General features: G+C 44.3%; 1 protein-coding gene across 1 annotated transcript in view; it reads left to right on the plus strand.

Annotated features, from left to right (window-relative positions):
* The window catches only part of ptprt (protein tyrosine phosphatase receptor type T), a 247,747-nt gene that overhangs the window by 48,964 nt on the left and 186,283 nt on the right, over positions 1-12,500 (plus strand). Inside the window, exons 4-7 of the mRNA XM_054616090.1 lie at positions 6,292-6,452; positions 7,769-7,879; positions 9,198-9,279; positions 11,664-11,779. Coding sequence (XP_054472065.1) covers positions 6,292-6,452; positions 7,769-7,879; positions 9,198-9,279; positions 11,664-11,779 — 470 coding nt within the window. The remainder of the gene's footprint in view (positions 1-6,291; positions 6,453-7,768; positions 7,880-9,197; positions 9,280-11,663; positions 11,780-12,500) is intronic.

Here is a 12,500-nt window from a genome sequence, read left to right on the forward strand (position 1 = left end):
CAGTTCAACCGGACTCTTTAAAGAGGAGTCACTGCATGGAGAGTAATCCACTACATGTGTGATCATGTGATTACAGAATAATAATAATAATAATAATAATAATAAATACTCAGTGGAGCTCCCTCCTTACATCAGGGTGCTCAGTGAACATTGAACAGCCTGCAACAGAGTTTAATTATGAAGATATTAAAAACAGTGGAGCCTCTGTCTAAACTACATGAAGTCACATGATCACATCACATGACACATTATGTAACATTGAGATCATAACCATCTGGTTCAGATAAGTAAAGTCTGGGTCGGGTTCAACCAGAGTTCTGGACTAACTTACATGTTGAGTTAAGCTGCAACGTCTTCTCATGAATATGTTTCTGATTGGTTCTTTGTCTTCAGGGTTTCTGATTGGTTCCTTATCTTCCGTGGACTTACTGATGCTCTCCTCTGGAGTCAGTGAGATGAATCACCGTTAAGAACGTTAATATTAATAGATATTAATAGATATTTGATAATTAAAATGACATCACATCTTTCTTCTTTGAGCCCTGTTCTATTTATTTAGACTCTTTAAACTCTCCGATACGGTAAACTATCCGGTACACACCATCACTCATTAAATATGCATGTGGAGGCTGGTGTGTGTGTCCAAAGAGAACCACGCAAACACACACACCATCTATCACAGGAGCAATAAATGCCCATTTTAAGAGCAAGCCAGCATATAAAAGCTGTGGATCACAGAAGTAATGGGTTCCTGTAGTCCGGAGATAACTCTCTGGTTCTATGTGTGTGTGTGTGTGTGTGTGTGTGTGGGAGGGAAGGGGGGGGGGTCAGACTGAATGAGACAAACACAATAATACCTGAAAATATCAGATAGCTGGAGAAAAAGAGAGAGACGTGATGGTTTTGTTCTCCATCTAATCTCCTGATGTGTTCCTCATGTGTTCCTGATGTTCTCCTCATGTGTTCCTGATGTTCTCCTCATGTGTTCCTGATGTTCTCCTCATGTGTTCCTGATGTTCTCCTCATGTGTTCCTGATGTTCTCCTCATGTGTTCCTCATGTTCTCCTCATGTGTTCCTCATGTTCCTGATGTGTTCCTGATGTGTTCCTCATGTGTTCCTGATGTTCTGCTCGTCTGTTCCTGATGTGTTCCTCATGTGTTCCTCATTTGTTCCTGATGTGTTCCTGATGTGTTCCTCATGTGTTCCTGATGTTCTGCTCGTCTGTTCCTGATGTGTTCCTCATGTGTTCCTCATTTGTTCCTGATGTGTTCCTGATGTGTTCCTGATGTGTTCCTCATTTGTTCCTGATGTTCTCCTCATGTGTTCCTCATGTGTTCCTCATGTGTTCTTGATGTTCTCCTCATGTGCTCCTGATGTTCCTGACGTGTTCCTGATGTGTTCCTGATGTGTTCCTCATGTGTTCCTGATGTTCTCCTCATGTGTTCCTGATGTGTTCCTCATGTGTTCCTGATGTTCTCCTCATGTGTTCCTGATGTGTTCCTCATATGTTCCTGATGTTCTCCTCATGTGTTCCTCATTTGTTCCTGATGTGTTCCTCATGTGTTCCTCATGTGTTCCTGATGTGTTCCTGATGTGTTCCTGATGTGTTTCCAATGTGTTCCTCATGTGTTCCTGATGTGTTCCTCATATGTTCCTGATGTTCTCCTCATGTGTTCCTGATGTGTTCCTCATGTGTTCCTCATGTGTTCCTCATGTGTTTACAATGTGTTCCTCATGTGTTCCTGATGTTCTCCTCGTCTGTTCCTGATGTGTTCCTGATGTTCTCCTCATGTGTTCCTGATGTTCTCCTCATGTGTTCCTGATGTTCTCCTCATGGGTTCCTCATGTGTTCTTGATGTTCTCCTCATGTGTTCCTGATGTTCTCCTCATGGGTTCCTCATGTGTTCCTGATGTTCTCCTCATGGGTTCCTCATGTGTTCTTGATGTTCTCCTCATGTGTTCCTGATGTTCTCCTCATGGGTTCCTCATGTGTTCCTGATGTTCTCCTCATGGGTTCCTGATGTGTTCCTGATGTGTTCCTGTGTTCCTGATGTTCTCCTCATGGGTTCCTGATGTGGACTCTTAGTGGAGCTGGTTTTAGGACTTCTCTCTCAGTCTTCTCTTGTTTCTCCTACTGTCTCACCTGTCTCACCTGTCTCACCTCCTCCCTCCTCCTCAAATGAGGCTTGTGAAGGCAAATAACCAAAATGTGAAATGTGTTGAAATGCAGAAGTCATTAAAAAGCCAATTACGTACAGGTTGAGTTCTAGAGGAGGAGAGCAGGGAGCAGTGGAGGGCCGTCGTAAACCCACTGATGTATGTACACATAGTGTGTGTGTGTGTGTGTGTGTGTGTGTGTGTGTGTGTGTGTGTGTGTGTGTGTGTGAGAGTGTGTGTGTGTGTGTAAATCAGTGTCCCAATGAGAAACGGATGTTTAGTTCACTGTGTCATAAATCTGTGTTGAGAGAGAACAATATTAAACTTTATGACCATTTCTCAGGTTCCCTTTACAAAGTGAGAGTCATCTATCAGTGAGGAAACACACACACACACACACACACACACGCACGCACACACTGAGGAAACACACACACACACACACACACACACACACACACACACGCACACACGCACACACTGAGGAAACACACACACACACACACACACACACACACACACACACTGATGGATGAGACAAACAGAGGACCTCCCGTCCTTTGTCTCTGTGTCAGCGGTCACATGCTCGGCCTTCGATCTCCTATAGGTCAACACACCTGTGACCCACACAGCAAGGGCTTTTGGGATTTAGAGTTCCCACGGGTCAAACCTAGCAGAGGGATTTACTCTATGTGTTCATGTGTGTGTGTGTGTGTGTGACTCATAGGCTCACTATTGATTACCTGTCCATGAGGAAACAGAGCTTCTCCCTGAAGGCCTGATCAATAATGCCAATCTCCCCGTCTTTAGCACCTTATTAGGAAAGGATTACAGCGGCTTCACCAAGGCCTGCAGGCCTCTGTGTGTGTGTGTGTGTGTGTGTGTGTGTGTGTGTGTGTGTGTGTGTGTGTGTGTGTGTGTGTGTGTGTGTGTGTGTGTGAGTGTGTGACACCTCATCCATCTCTTCCTTATTTAACACAAAACCCAATGAAGCAACTCCACAGTCTGAATACAGAGAGGTGTGTAGGTGAGCTATACATCACTCTATTAAAGCATCGTAAAGCAGATACATATGTATACATATATATATATATATATATATATATATATGTATATATATGTATCTATATATACATATATATACATATATATATACATATATACATATACATATATACATATATATATATATGACTCCGCCCACATTCATGAGCACTCTTCACTCTCATGGAGTGAGACTCTTCTCTTAAAGACCACAGAAGAAGAGTTGGTGTTTGTTAAAGGTCTGAATGATGTGGTAGAGAACATCAGCAGCATAGATGCTCTATTGATGGATGTGATGTCTCACTACGTCTCCATCGCTGCGTTTCAGAGGAACTACAAACGTAGAGCCAGCTCTCAGACGCTCAGAGAACCAGAGATCCTCGCTGAGCTCAGAGGACATCTTAATCCGGAACACGACAGACACAAAGCATCCGATAAGAGAATGAAAGAGAGATTTAAGAGCTTTGAGCGGCGACCCGAGGGACGCTCTGTGAACATCGGCGTGTTTCAGCAGAACTCTGGGATGTAATTGATCTCCTAACGAGAGATTTAGGCGGCGCTGCTTTCTGCTTTGGTGCTCAGACGACTTTCATGTCTGAAGCTCAGAACGGCAGACGTGTTGAGTTAAAGTTTGTTTCTGTTTGAGGATATGTGATGTCCTTTGATAGAGGAAGATAACATGCATATCCTGTGATATCCTGTGATTCAGTTTACATTCACAACACACACTGTGTTACTTTAGACCCTTAAAGAACAGTGTGTGTGTGTGTTACTGTTGGTCAGTCTGATCTGGTATTGATGAGAGACGTTAACCATCCTCCCTCATATGTCTGTCTCTCACACAGTCTGAGTCTCATACTTGGTGTTTGGTGTCACTTTGTTAAGTTAAGAGAAAAAGCTCCTGAACAGATCGGTCCATGATGGACGCTCTCTCTTCAGTCCTGTCTCACTGTATCTTCAGTGAACACTGAAAGAGATCAGCAGCTGGGGGTTAAACGCTGTGCTCAAAGGCACTTCAGCGGCTCACAGACTCCTGCTGCTGTTTCATGATGACGCCTTCAGAAAACAGAATCACATTGTGAACAGTATTTGTGAAAACAGCTGGTCTCATGTGGCAGAATGTGCTGGAACGCTCACTGCACAGAGTTGACCCAGTTATATCCATGAGTGTGTGTGTGTGTGTGTGTGTGTGTGTGTGTGTGTGTGTGTGTGTGTGTGTGTGTGTGTGTGTGTGTGTGTGTGTTGACATGGAAGACAGATCCATCACGTTTCCTCACGTCAACAGATGTCTCCTCTCCGACCTCACAGCTGGAAACAACGTGTGACATGAGAGCTTGTTATCGCGTGAGAGACTCAATGTGAGAGCCATGTTTCATTATATGGAGATGACTGTGTGTGTGTGTGTGTGTGTGTGTGTGTGTGTGTGTGTGTGTGTGTGTGTGTGTGTGTGTGTGTGTGTGTGTGTGTGTGTGTGTGTGTGTGTGTGTGTGTGTGTTGGAATGCACCTGTGTGTGGTTGTGTCATTGGTGTTTATGTGTCCGTACGGTGTAACACGTCTGCAGACGGTTGTCACGGTGAGAAGAGTCTCCGGGTAACAAACCTCACACTCATCGTCTGCTGTCGACTCCATTCAACTCAACTTTATTTAAAAAGAGACTTTTAAATAAAACCCTCCATTTGCTTTACAGAGCTGTGTGTGTGTGTGTGTGTGTGTGTGTGTGTGTGTGTGTGTGTGTGTGTGTGTGTGTGTGTGTGTGTGTGTGTGTGTGTGTGTGTGCGTATATGTATTAATGAAATGTAGAATATTCATGTAATTCTAAACCATTGAAGCGTAAATCATCAGCTGAGGGATTGAGGTTTGTCATGATGTCTGAACATGCGGTTCTTTAATTACATCCCATAATAATCAGACACACTGAGGAGGACTCAGCTGGTTTCTACCAGGTCAAACATTTCAGGGTTCAGACTTGTTCCTTGTCAAAGTTAGAGTTAAGGTCGGGTTAAGGTCAACAGTGCTTCTGTCTGAGTTGGTTTTGACTTTTATTATTATGTCTTTTCATCAAATCTACAAGTGTAGTTGGTTATTTTAGAAGTTCTAGAGTTTTGTTCCTAAAATGTAAAAGTCCCAACATGAACGTTAGAACAAACAGAACATCTGAGACTAATCAGGACGGTTTATTAAACAGGACACAATCTTTCATTCTGCTCCGTATACCAAGTGACAGAACCTAGAGAACATGTTATTGATCTGCTGTCCCCACACACACACACACACACACACACACACACACACACACACACACACACACACACACACACACACACACACACACACACACACACACACACACACACACACACACACACACACACACACACACACACACACACACACACACACACACAGGTTCTCCGTCTCTGCAGTAGCTCAGGACTCTTCCACACAGGTTCTCCGTCTCTGCAGTAGCTCAGGACTCTTCCACACCGACACACTCAGTCTCTCCTGATTCAGTATCTCTGTTCGTCTCTTTAACTCTCAGTCTGGAGGATAGCAGTCGGCCAAATGGAGCGGGCCGACCCATAAAGCTCCACCCGACCCATAAAGCTCCACCCGACCCATAAAGCTCCACCCGGAGCCATAAAGCAGAGACTAAAACACACTTAAACCACGAGTCGGTGGAGACGATGTGTTTCCTGTCGTGGTTCAGAACCTTTGGGCTCGATGCATGAAGACGCTGATATACGGATCCTCTAAACTAAACAGCTGGAGTTCTTCTGGTCTTCTGAAGCTTCTGGAGAACAAACCGGGACGAAGTTTTCTACCAACAAAGTTCACCTGGACAGTTTAAAGAAACGTTCAGTGATCAGATTCAATCAGGTTTATATCTAAATGTAGGAGCTCCTCTGTGGTTCTGGTCCTGGTCTTTAGGTTCCTCATGGTGGTGAACCCGTCACTGACTGTTTATAGTGGTTTATACTGGTTTATAGTGGTTTATACTGGTTTATAGTGGTTTATACTGGTTTATATTGGTTTATACTGGTTTATAGTGGTTCTGGTCCTGGTCTAACTCCCGTCTCTTTGTCTTCAGGCTCCTTCATGGTGGTGAACGCGTCGGGCCGGGCGTCGGGTCAGAAGGCTCACTTCTACATGCCGACCCTGAAGGAGAACGACACCCACTGCATCGACTTCCTGTACTCTCTGTCCAGCCGGGACGGAGCCAGCCCGGGTACCCTCAACGTCTACATCAAGGTGTGTGTGTGTGTGTGTGTGTGTGTGTGTGTGTGTGTGTGTGTGTGTGTGTGTGTGTGTGTGTGTGTGTGCTGACGGACTGAACAGATTGAACAGGTAACAAACAAACAGAGCTTTGCTTCCTGTCTATGAGGGAGTTGTTAGTCCAGAGCTCTGAACCAGGATCAGGATTAGTGGTTATCCAGCTGACTTCCTGGTTAACTCTGGAGGTTAACTTCTTACCTGGTAGATCACCATGGTAACTGATGCTGAACGGAGCAGGTGATGTTGGCGAGAAGAGATGAACTGGTATAAAAGCTCCGCCCACTGACCAATCAGAGCTCACAGAGCTTATATAATATAATATCAGAAGTTAAAGTCCTTATTCAGACTAAACAGTTTAAACGGACAGACTGTTAATAAATCAGTGACTGTGTGAATGTGTTTAATTATAATAACAGATCTATGATGTCACTGCTTCATCTAGAGACCACAGACTATAATCATCATATTATATTAAGTTAATGTGTTCTGATCTTGTGTGTGATTTTAAGATCCTCCGCTCTGCTGACATCAGACCTTCCTAGTTTGTGATTGGTCGGAGCCTGTAAACCCCGCCCCTTTATGTGAACGTCTCATAACCACATTAATAAACTCTGGTTGATTTACTGAGTAGATCAGCAGTGTATCGGATTAAACCAGATAACCTGAAGATAAACTGGTCTGATGAACTCTCTTCATGGTTCAGGACTCACTGGTCCAGTCTGATGGAGACCGGGTGTCTGACGGACCTCTTTGGTTCCTCAGAAATAGAGACAAAGTTAGTGAGTCTTTGTGTGTAAACTGTTAGAAAGAAGACATTTAATATATTGTTTATTGACAGAAACCAGCGGTCATAAGTCATGAGATGATTCTTCATAAGCAAAAAGAACACTGAGGTTTTATTTTACGGACTGAGGACACTGATGGACCTCAAAGACTAGACCATGAAGAGACAAAGACCTCTACGAGTCAGAACAAAGGATTCAATGTTCACACTCATTAATTAACGGGTTAAAGAGGAATATCAGAAGGAGAAGGAATCAACAGTTTATTACATTAATACAGACAATTTATTGTAGTCCATCACTGCATAAATATTTGAGCTCTTTCAATCAGCAGGGATTATCATTGTGCAGCAATGGTTTATGGGTAATGTGGTCTCAATGCTAAGAAACAGAAGCACCAGCAATGTACTTTAAGTTTTATTCCAGTAAAGAGCTTTTATACAATAATTAGATATTAAAACGACTCCTTAAAGTCTTTAATGTCTTTTTATTATGTTCACCTGTCTGCAGGTGAATGGAGGCGCTCAGGGAAACCCCGTATGGAACGCCTCCGATACGGTGACGGAGGGCTGGGTGAAGGCCGAGCTCGCCATCTCCACCTTCTGGCCCAACTCCTACCAGGTAACACACACACACACACACACACACACACACACACACACACAGATCCATGATACAAACCTTATCTCTGATGGTGTCCAGCATCTCCTCGTAGAGAAGGAGCCTCAGATCAAAGTGAAGTGAGCTGAGCAGACATGAAGCTCTCTGATGATCTTCATGTTTTGGTCTTCATGAGCTCCTGGAGTTTAAAGTAGAGGAGAAAAGGTCACAACACAGAAAACAACATTTCAGAGAAACTACAGCTGCTTCTAGAAACCCGTCAGAGAGAAGATCTATTCCTGAAGAGAAGATCTATTCCTGAAGAGAAGAAGATCTATTCCTGAAGAGAAGAAGATCTATTCCTGAAGAGAAGATCTATTCCTGAAGAGAAGATCTATTCCTGAAGAGAAGAAGATCTATTCCTGAAGAGAAGATCTATTCCTGAAGAGAAGAAGATCTATTCCTGAAGAGAAGAAGATCTATTCCTGAAGAGAAGATCTATTCCTGAAGAGAAGAAGATCTATTCCTGAAGAGAAGAAGATCTATTCCTGAAGAGAAGATCTATTCCTGAAGAGAAGATCTATTCCTGAAGAGAAGAAGATCTATTCCTGAAGAGAAGAAGATCTATTCCTGAAGAGAAGATCTATTCCTGAAGAGAAGATCTATTCCTGAAGAGAAGAAGATCTATTCCTGAAGAGAAGAAGATCTATTCCTGAAGAGAAGAAGATCTATTCCTGAAGAGAAGAAGAGACGACTTCATATTCAGAGTCCAACGTCTGCTGTTCAGGATCTGACAGAGGAACACTGAGTGTGTGTGTGTGTGTGTGTGTGTGTGTGTGTGTGTGTGTGTGTGTGTGTGTGTGTGTGTGTGTGTGTGTGTGTGTGTGTGTGTGTGTGTGTGTGTGAGAAAAGAGACTCAACCTGATTATTTGTTAGAGAAAAGAGACTCAACCTGATTATTTCCTTCCTTCCTTCCTTCCCTTCCTCCCTCCTCCCTTCCTTCCTTCCTTCCCTTCCTTCCTTCCTTCCTTCCTTCCCTTCCTTCCTCCCTTCCTCCCCTTCCTTCCTTCCTTCCCTTCCTTCCCTTCCTTCCTTCCTTCCTTCCTTCCTCCCTTCCTTCCTCCTTCCTTCCTTCCTTCCTTCCTTCCTTCCTTCCTTCCTCCCTCCCTTCCCTTCCTTCCTCCTCCTTCCTTCCTTCCTTCCTTCCTTCCTTCCTTCCTTCCTTCCTTCCTTCCTTCCTTCCTTCCTTCCTTCCTTCCTTCCTTCCTTCCTTCCTTCCTTCCTTCCTTCCTTCCTTCCTTCCTTCCTTCCTTCCTTCCTTCCTTCCTTCCCCTTTCAGGTAATATTTGAAGCCGTTTCGGTTCAAGGTCATCCAGGGTTCATCGCCGTCGACGACATTCGAGTTCTGGCTCACCCATGCCGTAAGTGATTGTAATGTTTGACCCTCCATACTGACCATCATCTGTTTACACACACAGAGAGACTCTATCAGGGTCTTATTACAAATGTGTTCAAATGTCTGTCTGCTCTGTAACTCTATTACATCTCACCTGTCTGTCTGCTCTGTTACTCTATTACATCTCACCTGTCTGTCTGCTCTGTTACTCTATTACATCTCACTGTCTGTCTGTCTGCTCTGTTACTCTATTACATCTCACCTGTCTGTCTGCTCTGTAACTCTATTACATCTCACCTGTCTGTCTGCTCTGTTACTCTATTACATCTCACCTGTCTGTCTGTCTGCTCTGTTACTCTATTACATCTCACCTGTCTGTCTGCTCTGTTACTCTATTACATCTCACCTGTCTGTCTGCTCTGTTACTCTATTACATCTCACCTGTCTGTCTGCTCTGTTACTCTATTACATCTCACCTGTCTGTCTGTCTGCTCTGTTACTCTATTACATCTCACCTGTCTGTCTGCTCTGTAACTCTATTACATCTCACCTGTCTGTCTGCTCTGTTACTCTATTACATCTCACCTGTCTGTCTGTCTGCTCTGTTACTCTATTACATCTCACCTGTCTGTCTGCTCTGTAACTCTATTACATCTCACCTGTCTGTCTGCTCTGTTACTCTATTACATCTCACCTGTCTGTCTGCTCTGTTACTCTATTACATCTCACCTGTCTGTCTGCTCTGTTACTCTATTACATCTCACCTGTCTGTCTGCTCTGTTACTCTATTACATCTCACCTGTCTGTCTGTCTGCTCTGTTACTCTATTACATCTCACCTGTCTGTCTGCTCTGTAACTCTATTACATCTCACCTGTCTGTCTGCTCTGTAACTCTATTACATCTCACCTGTCTGTCTGCTCTGTTACTCTATTACATCTCACCTGTCTGTCTGCTCTGTTACTCTATTACATCTCACCTGTCTGTCTGCTCTGTTACTCTATTACATCTCACCTGTCTGTCTGCTCTGTAACTCTATTACATCTCACCTGTCTGTCTGCTCTGTAACTCTGTCTACATCTCACCTGTCTGTCTGCTCTGTTACTCTATTACATCTCACCTGTCTGTCTGCTCTAACTCTATTACATCTCACCTGTCTGTCTACATCTCACCTGTCTGTCTGCTCTGTTACTCTATAACATCTCACCTGTCTGTCTGCTCTGTAACTCTATTACATCTCACCTGTCTGTCTGCTCTGTTACTCTATAACATCTCACCTGTCTGTCTGCTCTGTAACTCTATTACATCTCACCTGTCTGTCTGCTCTGTAACTCTATTACATCTCACCTGTCTGTCTGCTCTGTTACTCTATTACATCTCACCTGTCTGTCTGTCTGCTCTGTAACTCTATTACATCTCACCTGTCTGTCTGCTCTGTTACTCTATAACATCTCACCTGTCTGTCTGCTCTGTAACTCTATTACATCTCACCTGTCTGTCTGTCTGCTCTGTTACTCTATAACATCTCACCTGTCTGTCTGCTCTATAACTCTATTACATCTCACCTGTCTGTCTGCTCTGTTACTCTATAACATCTCACCTGTCTGTCTGCTCTGTAACTCTATTACATCTCACCTGTCTGTCTGCCTGCTCTGTAACTCTATCACATTCTCGCTGTCGGTTCTCATTAGAACACCAAACATCACTTTCATGTTCCTTCAGTTCAGCTCTACTTGCTTTGAGCACATGGACACATCTCAGACAGAGCGTCGGGTTGTTTCCATGTTTTAGATCATTTTTGTAGAGCTTCTTGTTTCATTCCTCCTCATGTCTTCTCTTCACGTCTCTTTTCTCTGCTCACGTGTTCATGTTCTCTGACGAGCTGTTACAGAACACGAGCTGATCTGTGCCGATCACTGATCAGATCAGTCACAGTGTGAGATGATGGTAGAGATCCAGAAGAAGAGAGTGGAGGTGTTCTCAGAGAGTTTAAAGAATGAAACACTAACCTGAGACAGCGAGGAGGAAGAAGAACGTACAGATAAACATTTATTCATAAGTTCTCGTTGTTCGTAACAACGTGACCGTTAGAGTCAGAGAGGATCCACCACGTCTTCATGGACGAGATGGTCTCCTTTTAATATACGATTATTATTAGCTCAGAACACTTGAAGACCTTTTCACACGGAATGAATTTAATTTAACAAAGTATGTTGTCTTGCATAAATCAGAAGGAGACGTCAGTGCTGTCTGCAGTCCTGGAGATTTAAAGGTCAAAAAGCAGAAGCAATGGTTCTAAATGTGTTTTGAGATTATGCAGATATCATCCCAAACAAACAGTTTTTTTATCTGCTTTGTTTCTACAGAATATTGACTCTGAATGTTTCTGCGTGTTTTCTGTGTGCTGCAGGTAAAGCTCCTCACTTCCTGCGTCTGCAGAACGTGGAGGTGAACGTGGGTCAGAACGCTACGTTCCAGTGTACCGCCGGAGGGAAATGGTCTCAGCACGATAAACTGTGGCTGCAGGTCAGTACTTCTTATCAGCGAGCACCAAGGAAGCATTTTATTTAGAACATAAACTGAAGATGGGCTGCACGGTGGTGTAGTGGTTAGCACTGTCGCCTCACAGCAAGAGGGGCCCGGGTTCAATTCCCGGGCTGGACAACCTTCTGTGTGGAGTTTGCATGTTCTCCCCGTGTCAGCGTGGGTTCTCTCCGGGTTCTCCGGCTTCCTCCCACAGTCCAAAGACATGCAGCTTAGGTGCATTGAAGACTCTAAATATCCCGTAGGTGTGGATGTGAGTGTGAGTGGTTGTTTGTCTCTATATGTCAGCCCTGTGACAGGCTGGAGACCTGTCCAGGTGAACCCTGTCCAGGTGAACCCCGTCCAGGTGAACCCTGTCTTCGCCCATTGACAGCTGGGATCGGCTCCAGCACCCCCGCAACCCTTAACTGGATAAGCGGTTATGGAAGATGGATGGATGGATAAACTGAAGATACAAACGAGAGCCCACTGTGTCAAACATCTCCAGCTCTCTGCTCTGTTCCAGGACTGATTAAAAGTCCCTGTTCTGCTCTGCACCGATGACTCCATCTCTGTAGGAGCGTGTGTGTGTGTGTGGGCGTGTGTGGGCGTGTGTGTGTGTGTGTGTGTGTGTGTGTGTGTGTGTGGGTGTGTGTGTGTGTGTGTGTGTGTGTGTGTGTGTGTGTGTGTGTGGCGTGTGTGTGTGTGTGTGTGTGTGTGTGTG

The sequence above is a fragment of the Anoplopoma fimbria genome, chromosome 17 (assembly GCF_027596085.1).
Source record: "Anoplopoma fimbria isolate UVic2021 breed Golden Eagle Sablefish chromosome 17, Afim_UVic_2022, whole genome shotgun sequence".
In the NCBI taxonomy this organism is placed as follows: domain Eukaryota; kingdom Metazoa; phylum Chordata; class Actinopteri; order Perciformes; family Anoplopomatidae; genus Anoplopoma; species Anoplopoma fimbria.